Source organism: Nematostella vectensis, chromosome 15, assembly GCF_932526225.1.
Source record: "Nematostella vectensis chromosome 15, jaNemVect1.1, whole genome shotgun sequence".
Taxonomy (NCBI): Eukaryota; Metazoa; Cnidaria; class Anthozoa; order Actiniaria; family Edwardsiidae; genus Nematostella; species Nematostella vectensis.
This window is the reverse complement of record NC_064048.1, coordinates 8,217,688-8,236,959: the sequence shown is the minus strand read 5'-3', so window position 1 is coordinate 8,236,959 and position 19,272 is coordinate 8,217,688. Positions and strand designations below refer to the sequence as shown.

The window sequence follows — 19,272 nt, the reverse complement described above, 5'->3', positions numbered from 1 at the left end:
GAGCGCGCGCTGTGTTTTTTGAATTTTACTTTTCAATTCAAACGAGCGCGCGCTGTGTTTGATTTCTCAATGACAATTTTTGTCGAATATGTCTTTAAGTTTCTTTAAAATCATCTGAGGACATTGTAATTTGGGTAAGTCGATGACACTCCAGGTTACCATAGTAACCGGTTCTTTATAAAAAAAATTGATCATGATTTTCGAAAACAATTTCACTGATATTTTGGAAAGGGTAGGTACATTTTGCTCTCTTTAAAACTTTGGCAAAAATACCACAAAATTTATTAGATGGCCTTTTTTACATTCATCCATATCTAACCAGTTTGCAAAGTTAATAAATAAATAAATAAATAAATTGGAGTAGCTAATCACTTTCATTGCAGCTGGGAAGCTGAATTACGAGAGCGCAGATTCAGACGTGGTCGAGTTGAAGGCATATAGGAAGGCGCCTCAGGCAGCCGCCATACAACTCATGTCTGACCACGGATCACAGCTAAGATCGAAATTGTTGGTTTTGTGGAGGGATGAAAACCGGAGAACCCGGAGAAAAACCCTCGGAGCAAAGGCGAGACCAACTAACTCTACTCACGTCGGAACCGGGAATCGAACCCAGAACCCAGTGGTGAGAGGCACAGGCACTACAGAGCGATGCTCTGCCAACTGCGCCACCTATATACAAGCATCCCGCTACTTTTTTACTGTTAAAATTATGTTCAATTCTTGTGTATTTAAATTCTTTACAAAGATAAAAAACAACACTTCCAATATAATTTAATATCAACGTTTTTATTGCTTTTTTTTTTCTTTACAAAACCTTGAGAGTGTAGATTCTGATGTATCTGGACACAAGATGATTTTTTTCTTTACAAAACCTTGAGAGTGTAGATTCTGATGTATCTGGACACAAGATGATTAGTGACTGATATCTGAGATTTATTCAGAACTTGAAATAATAGTTTAGACTACTAAGTCATATTTATGACGCTATTTTGTATTCTGACACACCCAAAATAGGGCCTGGCGATTCCTTGCAGCGAGATGATAATTGTCTCGAAATTGCAATGCAAACCAATAGTTCGAGATATATTTAGACCCCACCCTCAAAGATTTCCAGACAAAAAACAAAAAGATTAGATAGGGATATAACTAAAAAGTAAAATCACGTGGCTTATTTTAAAAATTGAAATGTTCAGTTTACTTTCATGTGGAACGCCATCGAGTGTATATTAGAAAGTCATTCGTTTATTTTTCTATCTATTTAAAAAAGGACCCGCACTATAAAAGGGCCTGGACCAGGTCCACGAAAGGCTCAGTTGTCAGTAAATTGCTACGCGGTGTGGAGCTTCGGGGTTCAGTCAAGCGTGTCTTGTTTGCCCACGAGAAGCGAAACCCAAACACAACTTTTGAAGCGCTTATCTTCTCGTTTGCTCGGTTTATTTTCTCTTGGCCAAAACAATGAATAACCCACCAAAAGAGCAGGAATATGCAGTAAAATGTTACGGCGTGTTGTCATCTTGAAGTTTGAATTTTATTCATTCGAAAAGAGGCGGAGCTAAGCCCTTTTATAATGGTGCGGGTCCTTGTTTAAGATGTCTATTCTATAGAATATTTGTTTCATAAAACAAACTAAACTATAATTATTATCGTTTCCTCAATATTACAAAAAATTGTTCTAGATACGTTTGTAAATTCTTTTCTACATTTCTTCTGTTTTTAAATTCATAACAAAAATATATAATAATTAACACACTGTATTTTAAAACTTCTCTGTATCAAAATGTATACATACTGTACAACACTTAACATAAAAACCAGGAGGTTTGTTGGAAAATTGCTTCAGACAGAGGATATCGTTTTTGGCAATAAAGATCTCCTTGCGATCCCTTTGATTCCTAGAAATTCATTCAGTAGATTAGGATCGCATAATGTCGCATTATATGTCATAACGGCCTTATTTTCATGCTGTCTTCTAGAAATTATTTTAAAACACCCTTGTGAAGATATCGGCATTCAAATCATTTTTTTTAGTACAAATGTAGCATAATGTCGCAAAGATCGTATCTGTCAGAAAGATAACCTGAAGATCATTTTGTTTTCTAGAAACTATTTTAAAAACACCCTTGTGAAGATATCGGCATTCAAATCAAAATTTATTCAGTCCAAATGTAGCATAATGTCGCAAAGATCGCATCTGTCAGAAAGGTAACCTTACGATCATTTTGTTTTCTAGAAACTATTTTAAAAACACTTTTGTGAAGATATCGGCATTCAAATCAAAATTTATTCAGTCCAAATGTAGCATAATGTCGCAAGGATCGCATCTGTCAGAAAGATCACGATCATGCAATAATTAAAAAGAAAACATCTAATAACAAATGTCTGTCTTTTTTATGTGGTCCACCATTAGACACAAGAAACACAATACCCTTGCTGGTTGATGTACAAAATGGTGACTTAACAAAAACGGTCAGATAAAATATTTGAGGTTTATGTTCATCGAATATTCCATTTCTAGTCCCTTGTCCTAAAGAAAACCCAAAGAAACCCAAGGTGTGCGTCATTTCACCCCGTTACTACCGTTATCGACAAGTCGTAATCATGTGGGATGTCGAACATAGCATACCATCCGCGCATGCGTAGATCTATTGTCATAACGTGCCGTATGACGGGTGAAAGCGAAGATATTCATGACTGTTTAGCTCGGCTATCAGCTCCGCTTCGTGGGGCTCGACCAGACTTGAACGAAACAGCTGGTGGAATCGAAGATCCTGAGACTCGGACTGAAATATAGAAAAAGTAATAAGCCGTGTCGCAGGTAATGGGGCCTTGTGGTACGAAAGTACGAAAGCGACGCTTTCGCTGGAAACTGTCTACAGCAGTTTGAAAACACATTGAACTGTTTGCTTGCTTTCAAAAGTCTTAAAGCTACTAACCTGAGTAAAAGCGGTTGAAATACAGTAAATGGTAAAAGCAAGTGTCAAAAGACTGTTTTAAAGATACGTCATACCAACAAAGCCATTGCAACTGTGGTGTCATTTTCTCCATACAGAGTCAAAACAACATGCAAATATATAGCTTGAGTATGAGGCGTTTTTAGGGAACGAAAGTCCGTAACATTGGGACCAGAAAATCCATCCACAAGACATAAAGAAAGTGCGAGCGCAGCAAAAAAAGAAACAATAAATAAATATTTTGAGCTAAAGGGATCCAGAATACTAGATGTCCTGTTGCTAGCGCGTACCTTTTTAGACCTCCTAAGTTTAATATTTAATAGCGTCGTACTCAATACAGCATGTTCAAACTAAACATGATTGATAAAATGTGTCTTACCTGTAAAGATCCCGGGAGTGTGTGCTTGTGAAGACGCGCTTGTTGCTGCTCCCACTGGCTGACAAACGCCTCGAGGATGAGCGCGACGAATAGGTTGATTATCATAATGACGGAAACCAGGTACCAGGCCAGGAAATAGAGCTGCGCCCATCTGTAATGATATGCGATATGATCATGATAATCATCATCATGATCATCATCATGATAATCATCATCATCATCATAATCATCATCAGCAACATCGACAGCATCCCCATCATTATCACCTTTATCGTCATCATCAACTTCACATTGTTATAATCATCATTACTGCCATCATCACTGCCATCAGCACCGATATCATCATCATCGCCATTATCATCATAATCATCATTATCATCATCGCCATCATCATCATCATCATCATCATCATCACACCATTATAATTATCAACCGACGTCATCCCCATCTTTATCACCATCATCGCCATCGTCGTCATCGCATCATTATAATTATCATTACTATTGTTGCGCGAGTTCAATAGAAAGCGCAAAGCCGTCATAGTAAAGTTGTCAAGCGCAAAGCCATCATAGTAAAGTTGTGGTCGCCATTGACATTTCGTTGTTTTAAAAAGACAATAAAATATCAACAGCCTACTCGCTTTCTTACTTTGCATACGGCATACGATAAACTTCAAGGATCGCGACTATCGTAACCATAGTCACTGTCATCATCACCGACTCATCACCATCATTATCGCCATCGCCATCATCATCATCATCATCATCATCATCACCGACATCAACCCCATCATTATCATTAGCGCCATCATCATCGCATCATCATCACCGTCATCATCATCACATCATTATAATTATCAACCGACATCATCCCCATTACTATCATCATTACCACCATCGCCATCATCATATTCACATCATCATAATCATCATTATCATCACCGAGATCATCCTCTCCATTATCATAACAGTTATCGTCGACGTTGTCATTATTTTTGGTTATCAACCAAACTTTATTCCGTAGATACTTACGGATTGACTAGCTTCTCGTAGGCTTTGAGAAAAACGTGCCAGTTGTTAACAATCATAATATCCCACAGATTTACAAGTGCAGCCTAAAAAAATATCAAGTGTATAATAAACACATAACATATAGCTCCTTAAAGAAAAAGCATTATTGATCTATGCAGGGAGCAACCATATAGACACATTCCATGTATTTTCTTAACAACGCAGGATTTTACCTATGTTAGCGTATTTCGAGAGTTTTCACCTTGGTACATTTGTGCCAAATTTGACGTTTTGAGTTCTTTTTTTTTGGAGGGCCGGGGTGCAAGGTTGGGGGGGGGGGGGGGGGGGGATGTGCTCCAAAGTGCGAATTTTAGTTTTGCGCGTCAAGTGCAAAGTAATCATTTGACAATCCTTTGGACACTTAGGGAACTGAGATCATTATAACGGTATACAGTGGTATCTCCAGTTCTTCCTGTTAAGGCCACCATTGTATTAAACATTGGTAAGTAGGTCGTGCCACATTATAATAACGGCCACATTTGTAATAAGGTCGTGCAAAATTTGTAATACGGTCGTTATTACAAATGTGGCACGAACTAACTTCTAACGTGGCCGTTATCACAAATGTGGCATGATATGTTTATAAATGTGGCATGAACACATTATAACTTAGATGGCCGTTACTGCATATGCGGGGTGATCTTATTTCAAGTGTGGCAGGTTATTAAAAATATGACCGTTACTGCATATGTGGGGTGATCTTATTTCCCGTTTGGCAGGATATTATAAATATGGCCGTTATTGCATATGTGACGCGATCTAATTTCAAGTTTTGCAGGTTATTACGGATATGGCCGTTTACTGCATATGTGGAGCGACCTAATTTCAATTGTGTCAGGTTATTACAAAAATAACCGTTATTGCATATGAGAGCGACATAATTTCGAGTGTGGCAGGTTATTATACATGTGGGCCTCAACACTCCACCTTTCTGACCCGTTCGACTTACCGCGAAGTCATCGAAATTGTTTGCAAAATATTGAAATTTGTCAAAGTCCAGTTCGGTACAGGGATCAGAGGTTCTGAAAATGGAAAAAAAAAGAAAAATTCTGGGTCATCACCAATCGCATTCACAAGTTATACATTCATCACCATTAGCCACATGATAAAAACAACGAGAACATCATTAAAAGTAGCAACAGCAATTGCAACAACACTATTTCATACAGCAACAACGCACTACGATATCATGATTGTTATTCATTATCATCATCATCATAATCATCGCCATCGTCATTATCGGGAATATAAATTAAATGTGCACATCACTCAGGGGTAACTAACGCGTTCGTATGTGCACATCACTCAGGGGTAACTTACGCGTTCGTATGTGCACATCACTCAGGGGTAACTTACGCGTTCGTGTGTGCACATCACTCAGGGGTAACTTACGCGTTCGAATGTGCACATCACTCAGGAGTAACTTACGCGTTCGTATGTGCACAGCACTCAGGGGTAACTTACTCATCACTCAGGGGTAACTTACGCGTTCGCGTTCGTATGTGCACATCGCTTAAGTGGGTTCGTCACTCCTTCAAATAGCATCATCCCAAATATGGCAAATATATAGTATATGGCCTAAAAGAGTAAAAGAAGAAGCATACTTTAAATATAATAAAGACGAGGACAAATAACAAACCAATAAGAAAGCGGATACAAGCACGTACGAATTGGTCTTATTGGTACTGTATCTACTTGTATCTACTCTATCAACATGACGACTGAAGAGTTATGTCATTAACCTCAAAAAGGAATCCAATAAATGTCATAATTAATTGTTTGGTCAGCAGTATGATTACATCTTGATCTGGTATTTACAATCCCAGAGACTACCTATTCCATATTCCAGGGAATGATCGTTTTAGATTCATGAACTGGAGACTAGAGCGGAAAATGTTTAATGTTCTTCTAGAAATACAATTCTTTCTAATTTGTCATCTGAACAGATGTTCTACATACAGAAAAAAAAGAACAAGTGAACTGATTATCTGATTCTTAAATTTAAAAGAAAATATAACCCAAGGGTGCTATCCGAAAATTAACTTTAAGCATCCGAGCTTCGTAAACCCGGTATATCTTATTTTTTGGATAACATCAAAATTACACAAAACCTAATTGTGCTCTGTCTTAGAAATAATAGGACTAATCCATTCATTGTAGCGGTTTCAGATCACACGCATTAAGTCATAGAATATTTAGAAGCACCTTTTTTTCCGGGACAGAGAAAGCATCACTTTACGGGTAACATTGGCAACTAGATGATTGGGCGATCATCAATGATTGATGACACTGTGCTTCCGCAGACGATTAGCTGTTGTCATTTGCGGTAATACTGGGGAAAGCACAAATAGAATTTGGGGCCCCAACTTATACTTATTTGATCCCTTGGAAGTTGTGTTTTGGTAGAGGTAAAGCTAAGCGAACAGGGCCTGTGGGTTTCACAAGATCAAAGAAGGCAAGGACAAGCACAACTAATAAGGTTGGACCATTTTTATCAGAATAATTTACTTGGATTTTACAATGGATTGCTAGAATTTTAGAAAGCTAATAGAAGTTACTGTGTTACTATAACACAGAATATTTCATAATCTGAAAAAGAGACAATGCGTCCTACGATAATTATATTCTCTATGTTTAACCAGCTGGATGTTGGACGTCAAAGTGTCCGTTTTGTTTTTAAATTAATAACTACTTACTAACCGAGAGTGAGGTCATGCCGGCAAATATCTCAATCCGAAGTTTGATATTTCCCGGCATGACCGAACGGTTAAGGCCAGTAAGTTGTTTAATATGTGGCTTAAAAAAAATGACAAGAAAACAAATCAACGTTCGCTTTCGCGCGAATATATTGATTAGTTTATCGATCGATTTTAAAAAGGCGGCAAAACAAAAAACACTCGCGTTATATATATATCACGTGTTTTTCAGAGTCGAAATCAACGATGAACGGTGCTCCGATGACCATTCTTTTTTTTTTACATCTGAATAAGTATAAGCTTAATTGAAGGCCGACTTTTCGGGCTGTTTTCCTCCTATTTGCAGCTTTTGCGGTATGTTTGTAAAACCGTGGGCTAGACAAATTGTAACTCCCCCCCCCCCCCCCCTCAAATCCAAGCCCGAAAATCGTGACACCACCTAACCAGAGGCTAAAAAAATGCATGAATCTTTAACTTCGCAAATTTAAGAGTGACACAAAGATAAACAATCAATACCGGTGTCGCTAGAAAACAACTACGTCGTCAACAGTTTTAACAAAAACATTTGAGTCTAGGTTTTGCAAAACATTTGTAAGTATTCGTTTAGAACGGTTAGCTTTGTCTGTCAACCATGAGAGAGATTCTCAAAATTCATTTATATATAGACAAGATTGGTACGTGAACAATATGAAACTAAAAATACAATAGTAGGAAATATTGTAAACTGAATAAAATTAACATTTAAATAATGACTCTCTTGCTCAGTATTATATTAAAACCAGACTTAAATTCGGCGCCGAAAAAAAAGTGACCCCCCTTTAATGACAGCGACAAAAAATGTTGCCCCCCCCCCCTAGTAATAAATGACCGCTCCCTTAGTTGATGCAAATATTGCATTTTCAAATAAAGTAACATGTAGTGTCTTAAAAAGAGACTCTTTTGGGTCTTTGCATCCCTTATTATTTATTAATTTGTTTGTTTATCCGATGTAAATACTATCGGTGGCGCTTGCCACCGATGTGATGTCCTTCAATGTTTTTCTTCTTCGTCAAAATTTCCCTCTTCAATCTCGTCACCTCCGACACGGAGTACTTCTTTTCTCCAATTATCAACTTCAAGACCTGCTTGTTTTTTAGCAAAATTCGTGCAACCGAACATAACAACACAAGAGAAGCTCACAAAAAATGCCGTTCGAATATGGAAAAAGACGGCCCACCAACCAACCATGTCTGTCTCTTCTGGATAATTTCCTTCTTGAATGTCCGCTGTCGCTCATTTTGCAGTTTGAAGGTGGAAAAAAAATACCAAAAACAAAAACAGAAGAGTTTATAAACAATTACAAAGGAGTGGGTGATGCAAATGGAGTCTTAGATTGGTTCTTACAAGCGGGTAATAGTTTAGGCTGATTGTATTATCTGAATAACCTTGCAGGTCTATCAGCACGCGGAGTTTGGCAGCGTTTTCAGGCCCGCAGAGACAATGGACATCGACTGTGCCACAGCCTCGCTGCAAGGACTTGTTCTCATCTCTCTGGAGCGCCTGTGCGCGATACGTGCTCCATTCAAACATCGCGCCCTCTCCACACAGGCCTATAACGTTGCCGTGGCAGCCCCATGGGGCGTGGCCATCATTGCTGTGGCTTTCCATGCCATCTCACGATTCTATTTCTTCTACACGTCCACCGTTCTGACCTTCCTATCACTGTTTGTAATCTGTGTCTCGTATGGTCTGATGTTTTACTATGTGAAGCACCAGGCGAAACAAGCTGGCAGCGCTCGCCAGGAAGTCAAACAGCGGCGTGAGCGCGATCTGGCCAAGACACTATTTTTCGTCACGGCCCTGTCTGTCCTGGCCTGGGTACCCAACGCCGTCTGGACAGCTGACAAAGGGGATCATTCCATTCTGGACAAAATCGCCTTCTGCGGAAGGTTCGCCAACTCTTTGTCAACCCAATCGTGTACTTATTCCAAATGAAGGATTTCAGAGAGGGTTTGCTCAAAATTTGCCGACGTACGGATCTAGATGGTCGATCCAACTCGTCCCAACAATCTGCGGTTACTGGACGCATACATCAAGCACAAGAGACACGTCGCCACCGGTTGCAGCTAGGCAAGTCAAAATCATCACCAGTGTCAACACCGAAAACGTCATCTTCAGTTCCAGAGAACAAAGGTGTTAACTGTACTTCAAATGTAGGAGGTCAAAACGCCATTTTGATTGTCCGAGATTGAGCATCCCGAAATGTAAAACCGGAGACGAAATATTCATTTCAGGTTCCAGTTCACTTAGTCAGCAAGTGAATATGGGTCTGGATTACGGGAGTGAGGAAAGCATTTCCGGTACAGATAGGCCGACCAGTCAAGTGGAGGATACCAAACTGTGAGGGCACTATGAGCAGCTCTTATTAAAGCCGCATTGTCACCAGTTTACTTCCGGTCGATTACGTAACAATATCCGATAATTTTTCACGGAAAACGCGAAAAATATTTCAAAATATAGAAAGCAGTGTGTCTTTTGAAAGTTTCTTTGAGGATGTGACTGCTAATTTAGAGCGGATGGCCTGTTAAATATTTCGGATTCGAATAGATTTTTTTGTCTTTTAACGGTTGAGGTTTCTGTCGGACCTCTGGAAGTAAACTGGTGACAATGCGGCTTTAAGAGTTAAAAGACGCGCTAGTATAATAGTATAAAAAGCTGTATATGAATAGTGGAATATTTATCGTTTACATAGAGTGTGGTTTGAATAAACTACCCAGCTAGCTGAGCTTTCTCCCTGTTTGTTTCTATCAGTTCACTTATTCGTGTCGCGTCTTTGTTCTTTCGCCTTCAAGGGGCAGCGTCATGGTACTGCGCATGTCTGGAGTCAGTGTTTATTGTACGTCATGTGCACATGTCTGGAGTCAGTGTTTATTGTACGTCATGTGCGCATGTCTGGAGTCAGTGTTTATTGTACGTCATGTGCGCATGTCTGGAGTCAGTGTTTATTGTACGTCATGTGCGCATGTCTGGAGTCAGTGTTTATTGTAGGCTTTTAATTGTCTACAAAAAGTTGAACTTTAAGCTGTCAATGCCTTGTTAAAAAAATATGCAATATTCTATTGGAAAATATTGTTTATTGACAGTTTGGGGTCATTTCCTTTGAAACTAAGTCTCCACATGTACCAAAGGCTGATAAGTCATTATTAGAATTTGAATAAAATATATTGTGTACGGGCCGGATAGCTATTGCAAAGCTCTTACCATAACACTGCCCTTTTAACTGTCAAAATCGCCATAAGTACTTACAGCTATCGAACCGTTAAAAGGTATGAGAAGTATAACAATCAAGGTCAGAATCTCCATGACTACTCACAGCTATGATGCCAATGAAAGGTATGAGATTGCGAACCAGGTTCAACAAAGTCTCGGCAACAAGGGACAACGCCTGCAACACGATGAAATAATAACAACTGTTATTATTTGTATTATATGTATATATTTGTACAATATATTATATGTACAGCTGAGGGGGGTGGAGAAGGGGTAGTGAGTGCCACCTCAAAAGGACCGGGGGCTGTTATGGGCGGGCGGGTGGGGGTTGCAGGCTTTACTACAAATAGATGGGGGCGAGAGCCCTTCTACAGCCGATAAGAGGAAGGGGAGTGGGGTTAGTTATAGCTGGAGTAGGGGTAGGGCAGGTGATAGCTGCCTTAAAAGGATAGTTGGAGGGGGTAAGGCTAGTGATAGCTACCCTAAAAGAATAGCTGGAGTAGGGGTAGGGCTAGTGATAGCTACCCTCAAAGGATAGCTGGATGGGGGTAAGGCTAGTGATAGCTACCCTAAAAGGATAGCTGGATGGGGGTAAGGCTAGTGATAGCTGCCTTAAAAGGATAGCTAGATGGGGGTAGGGCTAGTGTTAGCTGCCTTAAAAGGATAGATGGATGGGGGTAAGGCTAGTGATAGCTACCCTAAAAGGATAGCTGAATGGGGGTAGGGCTAGTGATAGCTGCCTTAAAAGGATAGCTGGATGGGGGTAAGGCTAGTGATAGCTACCCTCAAAGGATAGCTGGATGGGGATAAGGGTAGTGATAGCTACCCTAAAAGGATAGCTGGATGGGGGTAAGGCTAGTGATAGCTGCCTTAAAAGGATAGCTGGATGGGGGTATTGCTAGTGATAGCTGCCTTAAAAGGATAGCTGGATGGGGGTAAGGCTAGTGATAGCTGCCTTAAAAGGATAGCTGGATGGGGGTAAAGCTAGTGATAGCTGCCTTAAAAGGATAGCTGGATGGGGGTAAGGCTAGTGATAGCTACCCAAAAAGGATAGCTGGATGGGGGTAGGGATAGTGATAGCTACCCTAAAAGGATAGCTGGATGGGGGTAGGGCTAGTGATAGCTGCCTTAAAAGGATAGCTGGATGGGGGTAAGGCTAGTGATAGCTACCCTAAAAGGATAGCTGAATGGGGGTAGGGCTAGTGATAGCTGCCTTAAAAGGATAGCTGGATGGGGGTAAGGCTAGTGATATCTAGGGGCTTTCCTACAGCCGGGAAGATGAGTGGGTAGTTAATGGGGTAGTGGTAACGGTGGTTGGTGCCAACATGAAAAGGGGAAGGAACATTTCTCTTAAAAGAAGAATAGACTGCTTTTGGGATTAGGTGATGGGGGTTAACCCAAAGTGATGGGGGACGGACCAGGGTTATCTCCCCTTACTACCACCTGATATCTCTTACTTCTGTACTGTTCTTGTGAGAAAGCAGGGGCTTCGGACGGGGAGGGGTAAGGGTGGCGCTTCTGAGCCGCTTTTTTTTTTACCATGAATGTGCGGTTTTTACATATACCTAAATAGTGTTACAAGTGTTACATGTATAAATCGATTGCTTGATGTAAGACGATTTTTTTACCACGAATGTGCGGTTTTTACATATACCTAAATAATGTTACAAGTGTTACAGGTATAAATCGATTGCTTGATGTAAGACGATTTTTTTTTACCATGAATGTGCGGTTTTTACATGTACCTAAATAGTGTTACAAGTGTTACAGGTATCAATCCATTGCTGGGAAAAAAAAGACGAGTTAAACCCTCTTCCAAATCACTTTCTCCCCACCCCCATATTTGGGACCATTCGCCCGCCCCCCTGGAAAGGCTTGGATTTTCAGGAGCTTACCGATATGTTAGGCACTACTCTGAGCAGCCTGAAGATGATAAGCATGTTGATGATGCGCACCATGTTGGGTAGGGAGAAGATGTAGTCCGCATCTGTAGTTGTCCTAAAGAGAGTGGGAAAGTTGAGATATTGGTGGGTTTTTTTGTTTGTTTTATATTGACAGACTATTGTCAACCGGCTTCGGTCAACAGGCTTCGTTACAAGTCTACATGTAAAGATGGGTACCACCGCGTCTAAGCCTGAAGTTATACGGTGGCTAATATATGCAGCTAGGCACTTCAGTGGTTTTTACCCATGCTTACATGCGGGGTTGACGACAACGTTTTGTCAAACGACTGTATACTAATCAGCTTTAATCTAGGAATAAAGAATTGGGTCATTTTCCCTCTGCCCTCCAGAGGAACATACATGATCTTCTGCAACTTGCATTTAATGCTGAAAAAAATGCTTCTACCAATGTTAAATGGGGGAACAGGAGGGATGTGTTACTATGCAAAGTGTCCAACTTTATTTTGTTGCGGATTGTAGTTTAAATGTCGAGCGCTTTTTTTATTTTTTTTTTCGTCAGATACAAAAACAATATGCTATATTTTTCGTTCAGTGTGTATTAAACTAACACGTTGAAAAAAAAATAAAAAATAAAAACTGCCAGGAACTAAGCATCTCTGGCGCTCAGAATTCTAAGAAAGTACTTGTTATACCTCATCATGGAAAATACCCGAGTAGCCGTGTTATTGAGCTAGAATAATGAATATACTGTAATATAAAACTAGTAGTCTACTCAGCAAGATAATTATTTGTTTTTTAGGCATCTTTTAAAAGTACTGGATAAAAACCTAAACGGTAATTAGTTAAGTCAGCTAATAAGAGGGTTGATTGTACGTACGGCATTTTTGCGGCATAATTGAATGGTGACCCAAACAAAGAAAGGTGTATAATCTCGATGACGACAAGTAGTACAGTCACCCCTCCACAGTAGAGATTACCCTTGAATGACACATATCTCTGCCAGCCCAGCGCCCACAGCTTAATACTCTGCAGAAGAAAAAGATAAGGCTTCAATCAAAAAGACCACCCCAAGGCGGTACTTGGGTGTAACTAAAAACGCGAGCTTGATTTATATAGCGCCATTTCCTGAAGCTCAGAGGCGCTTCACATTTAAAATCCTATTTCGTATTTATTAAGAATGACCCATCTTGGAACTGAGGAACACAAGCTTCTAGTAAGCTCACATACGTTTAACTAGTCAAATTCAGGGCCGAGAAACAGAAAGAAACTATCCATGCCTAGACCGGGAATCGAACCCGGCAGATGTGAGTATCCCCATATCCTGAAACGCTAACACACTGGGCCAACCATATGAATATGGGAGGAAGGAGTCCAAGAGAGCTCATGACCACACTCTATGACTCGAGTTTTTGAGGTTCCGCAGGCATTTCGCATGCGACCAAATTGCGCTTTCTAAATCACCCTTAAACATCTTGGAACAAAGCTCCTTTACAACCCACTCGAGTTGTTGGGGTTCTGCAGGCATTTTGCATGCGAGCAAATTGCGCTTTCTAAATCACCCTTACAACATCTTGGAACAAAGTTCCTTTAATACCCACTCGAGTTGTTGAGGTTCTGCAGGCATTTCTCATGCGACTAAATTGCGCTCTCCAAATCACCATTACAACATATTGGAACAAAGCTCCTCTACCACACACTCGGGTTGTAGACGCGCCGCAGGCATTTCTCATGCGACTAAATTGCGCTCTCTAAATCAGCCTTTCAACAAAGCTTCTGTACTACCAGCTCGAGTTGTAGAGATGTCGCAGGCATCATGCGACTAAATTGCGCTCTCTAAATCAGCCTTTCAACAAAGCTTCTGTACTACCCGCTCGAGTTGTAGAGATGTCGCAGGCATCATGCGACTAAATTGTGCTCTCTAAATCTGCCTTTCAACATCTTGGAACAAAGCTTCTCTACCACCCACTTGAGTTGTAGAGGCGCCGCAGGCATTTCGCATGCAACTAAATTGCGCTCCCTAAATCAACGCCTTACAACAAAGCTCCTGTACCACCCGCTCGAGTTGTAGAGATGTCGCAGGCATCATGCGACTAAATTGTGCACTCTAAATTAGCCTTTAGATATCTTGGAACAAGCTCCTGCAGTACCGGTCCATATTTGATGTTCCAGCCAATCATTTTTTTTTATATAATCTTCTTTTGCCTAAAGGTCATTTCACCAGACGGTATTTTGCACCCCACTTTAACTTTATATTGAAAAACAGCTGCTGGGAACATACAAACTTCTTTTAACTCCCCGTTGGACCTTTAACCCTGAGATGACTCGTTCCCGTTATAGTGTTACCCAGTGCCAAAGACGAGTATTTTCGTTTTTAATATGTGCACATACAAACTTTTGGGGAACTCAGCTTACGTACCTGCTCTGCACAGTAGTATATGACGAAAAACAGGTTTGCAGCCTGAGGAGGGAAAAGCAATTTGTAAGTGCCTACTTATAAGGAGAAAATCACCCCCTGAGGTAACCCCAGCGCGAGGGTAAACCTTCTCAATTCCATGTCACATCTCTGTTTACAAGTCAGGAAAGTTTAGCCTTTGCTTGCAATTTTGCAACGGGCTGTGTGCAGACATTTTTTACTGCGATTTCGAGAAATCTGCGAGCACAACATATACATGTCAAACAACAAAATACATTTTGCCTTCCTTCAGTCAAAAGCCTTAGACCACTTCTATTTTATTTATTGGCCTAAAATTTGGCTTCCAATCACTGCAATGCGAGTGTTTTAACAAAAATTGGGAGCAAAATTATTTGAAGGACATTCAAAATTACTAAAACAACATTTGTATGCGTTATTTACAAATTTAGAGAGGCTTTATCAAATCATCCGACTCTCGCACTTGGTATTTTGCTAGGATGACAAAATTGCGGCTGAGCGAGACTCTTTATGGGAGACTTACTGCAAGTGCCGAGTGGCTTGATTTCAGAGAAAGGTCGTACTCGAGGTCAAGCTCAATCTGTGAAAACAAATCATTAGCAATGGAAGCAACAACCAGAAAATGTACATTAGTTAGTTTGAATAACGGAAAGCAATATAGCAGTTGGCAGTATAGCAGACACTAGCCATGATTGATTGACTATAGTCACTTAATTACTGGTACTCACCGAAACGAAGACGACATTGACAGCAGAGATGAAATCCCCAAAGTAATCAAACCAATGGTGGGCGGCAACCACCTGTAGTTTCCTCAGCAACGGATTTGTGACGTAACTCATAGCGGGTCTGTTGCGCCTGCGCGGCTTCTCGATTGCCTCAAACCAGCTCTGGAACTCCTCCACCGTCACGTGACCACTTGGTAAGTCATCCAGTCCCTGTGATAAATAGGGACCTGTGTTAACTGGTTACTAATGACGAATGACCATTTCTGTCGATTTGGAAAAAAATGGAAACGAAAATGGAAATGAAGCAAATATGAAGCGCTGAAGGCACGCTTAGCAGGAGAAGCATCGCAAGAGGAAAATGAACAAACGTCTGCTTTTGCATCTGCATACAGTACGTTGGCAACGTTCCAGGATAAGCTGACAAACACAAGCATTTAAAATTACACAATTTTCTGTAAGTTTATGTGGATATTTTAAAATCACACCGTTCTAGAAAGATTAAGGTGTAAGGGAGATGATTGAGTTGACTATTGATGGCCGAGCGGGCTATTGACTTATAATAATAAAGTCGAAATAATTATTTTAGAGAAATAATTAATTTAGTCAAATTACACTAGCAAATTAATAAGAATAAAGAATAAATGTATGCTATGGTTATTTGACATTTTGTGCTTTAAAAACTGGCCTTGGTCGCTACTTGTAGGTCAACCAATAAGAATGCATTATGCAGAATGCATTGCTGTCTCTCCATGACGTTATGGCGTTACCTCTCAGAAATGGTATGATTACTCGATAGTTACACAGTAGATCTCAATAGTGGTTATTCGGTAGGACTCGAAGTAAGTACGCAGCTGCTTTGTCTCCTATTATCTTTGTTCTACAAAGGAGTTTTTTTTTTGTCTCTATTCTTCTCGTTCTTTGTGTCAAGGTGCGGATATTGTTCATTTGCCCAATCAAATTGCAGCTTGTAAGAGCTGCGTACCGAACCCTAGATAGCGGTTCGGTTCGGTTCAGTGTCGACCCTCGATTACGGCCTTACCTCTTAGAAGTTGTGTGTATTACTCGATAGCTATTCGGAAGCACTCGATAGTGGTTCGGCTCAGTGTCGACTCTCCATCATGGCCTTACCTCTCTAAGTAGCTGTTGGTGGCGGTGTTTCACGTGAACTTTTTCCAACACCCTGTAGAGGCTGTTGCTGCTTACACTGTCCCTGTTAACAATAAAGGTTGAGGAAAAAGTCTTACAATAACAACGAGCTATCCGAGGATACAATGACCTTGTGAGGGTTAGTTTGTACGCAAGACCCCATGACCCCTAACCCTTAATCAGGGGCATATCTAGCTTTTTGCCAAGGCGGGGGGGGGGGGGGGGGAGGGCGTGGTTGACAAAAAAAAAATCGTCATTATTTTATTATTCATTATTATTATTATTATTATTATTATTATTATTATTATTATTATTATTATTATTATTATTATTATTATTATTAGTATTAGTATTAGTATTAGTATTAGTATTAGTATTAGTATTAGTATTAGTATTAGTCTTAGTCTTAGTCTTAGTCTTAGTCTTAGTCTTAGTCTTAGTCTTAGTCTTAGTCTTAGTCTTAGTCTTAGTCTTAGTCTTAGTCTTAGTCTTAGTCTTAGTCTTAGTCTTAGTCTTAGTCTTAGTCTTAGTCTTAGTCTTAGTCTTAGTCTTAGTCTTATTCTTATTCTTATTCTTATTCTTATTCTTATTCTTCTTATTCTTCTTCTTCTTCTTCTTCTTCTTCTTCTTCTTCTTCTTCTTCTTCTTCTTCTTCTTCTTCTTCTTCTTCTTCTTATTATTATTATTATTATTATGTTTATTTTTTAAGATTACGATTATGAACATGATCATACGAAGATAGCGGCAGTGAATGGCGATAACAACGACATCCATGAGGACCCCAAGAAAATAATGATAGCAATACTTGCACTAGCAATGATAAAATCCTTTCTTAGCATAATGCACTCACGCGCTGACGTTTTCTTTCGATTCTGACAGACGGTTAAGTACTTCAAATGCAGCTCGCACGGCGAGTCTCCTGCGGAATAAACTTGACTGCAGGGACGTCTACAAAGAGAAATATGTTATCCATTCAATTTGGGCGCAAGTGGTACTCATAATTGTTTTCTTCAATTTCCCTCTTCCGCATAACTGGCTTCACCGATGTGTGGTTTTCATGCTCTTTGTGGTTATCAACCATCATCTCTTCCATGTGGGAGATTTGGGTAGAAAAAGTTTCTAGATGGATCCAGTGACCTATAACCAGAGCTAAAGATGACCATTTGGTCAATGCATTACTACTCTGGATCCCAACCTGCGTTTTTTTTTTTCAGGCTTGCACCTGCTACTTCTTTAACCACAAAAGAGTTAGCCTGCTAGCCGGCTCTCCTTTTCCGTTTCTCTCGCCACAGGAATCTCAAATCTCCGGAGGGCCGTCTAGCAGGCTACATAAGAGTGATCAACATAAATCCTTCCTATAGCAGGATACAGTAGCTAGTATCGGCCATTACCAATAAGTATTGGTCGTTTTGTAAATTTTGTTATCGTCAGATACCAGCCTCGCTAGTGTCAAATGTAAACACTTACAGGGTACAGAACTACCGAATCAAGCACGAAAAACGCGAAAATTAACTCCCTTACAATTTAGAAGCTCACCATTAAGTATCCTCTGAACTGATTGTAGATCACTGCAGTTAGCATGTTAAGAAAGCAATAAAGTCCTACAGAAAACGAAATAAGGGCACAAAAGTTATTCAAGTAACACGAATGTCTATAGGTAGACCACCACGGCCACTATGAAGTACCGAAATATAAAGGTAAGAGAGCTAGGGCTTTTCTTGAAGAGCCCTAATTAGCTACAACTTTGTTACCGTTTTTGCCAAGGTTGGAAGACAAATAACGCGCACCATAAAAGGGACTTGCCTTAGGCAAGCTGTCATTCGTCATTTGACGAATGCCAGCTTGAAGTACCGAAATATAAAGGTAAGAGAGAAGTACCGAAATATAAAGGTTAGAGAGCTAGGGCTTTTCTTGAAGAGCCCTAATAAGCTACACCTTTGTTACCGTTTTTAGTCAAGGTTGGGAGACAAATTTCGTAATATCCATTTAAACACGAACGCGCACTATAAAAGGGACTTGCCTTAGGCAAGCTGTCATTCGTCATTTGACTTCTCTCACGCACGCATTAGATAGGTTTGGAAGGGATGAATTTTGAATTTTTTTTAACAATCTCTTGTACTTAACAGTTGTCGTAGTGTGTCGTACGGCTTTATTTTTTGCTATGTTTTCTTCTGGCAGTTTTAGAGGTCCTCACTCAATGAAGTCTAGCTTTGAATGGCGACAACCTGCGCGAGAACTTGCGAAAATGGAGGCGGAGCTATATAGCGCGCGTTCGTGTTTAAATACAAAGCCTTATACATTATTTAACAACTTCGATCGAAAACAACGTAATTACTTTCACAAATCAGCCGACGGAAATGGATGATTTCTCGCACTTGGTATTTTGCTAGAATGAAAAATGGCGACTGATAAGGCTCTTCAAGCACTGCCTTCATGGTTCTGTCTGTTGTACTGTATCTTAACAGTTTTCACAGTTGGGCTAGTGCGCTTAGTAGTTTGATGTGCTTTTGTTTGTGAGTACAATCACTGCAGATGGTAACTACAGAGGCAACACCTTCCAACCCCCCCCCCCCCCCCCCCTTGTGTTCGATGTCTGTTTGTTGAATGCACTAGGACTAGGACCACGGAGTCAGCGTTTTCATTTCCACTGTGAGTGCTCAACAAGTACTGCACAATTCCTAATTGTACCAGAGTTCAAGCGACGTCCGTAGGAGAATTTAG

General features: G+C 40.2%; 1 protein-coding gene across 1 annotated transcript; it reads right to left on the bottom strand.

The window, feature by feature from the left end:
* Positions 1 to 349: 349 nt before the first annotated feature.
* On the bottom strand, positions 350 to 18,152 carry LOC125560704 (two pore channel protein 2-like; the record flags this gene model as incomplete). Its single annotated transcript, XM_048722978.1, is given in 14 exon segments — positions 350 to 2,780; positions 3,331 to 3,481; positions 4,362 to 4,444; positions 5,350 to 5,422; positions 5,887 to 5,978; positions 10,449 to 10,520; positions 12,241 to 12,343; positions 13,127 to 13,275; positions 14,666 to 14,707; positions 15,204 to 15,260; positions 15,409 to 15,615; positions 16,534 to 16,615; positions 17,402 to 17,499; positions 18,088 to 18,152. Coding segments are annotated over 14 exon segments (1,406 nt in total), but the record flags the coding sequence as incomplete, so codon positions are not given.
* Positions 18,153 to 19,272: the final 1,120 nt, after the last annotated feature.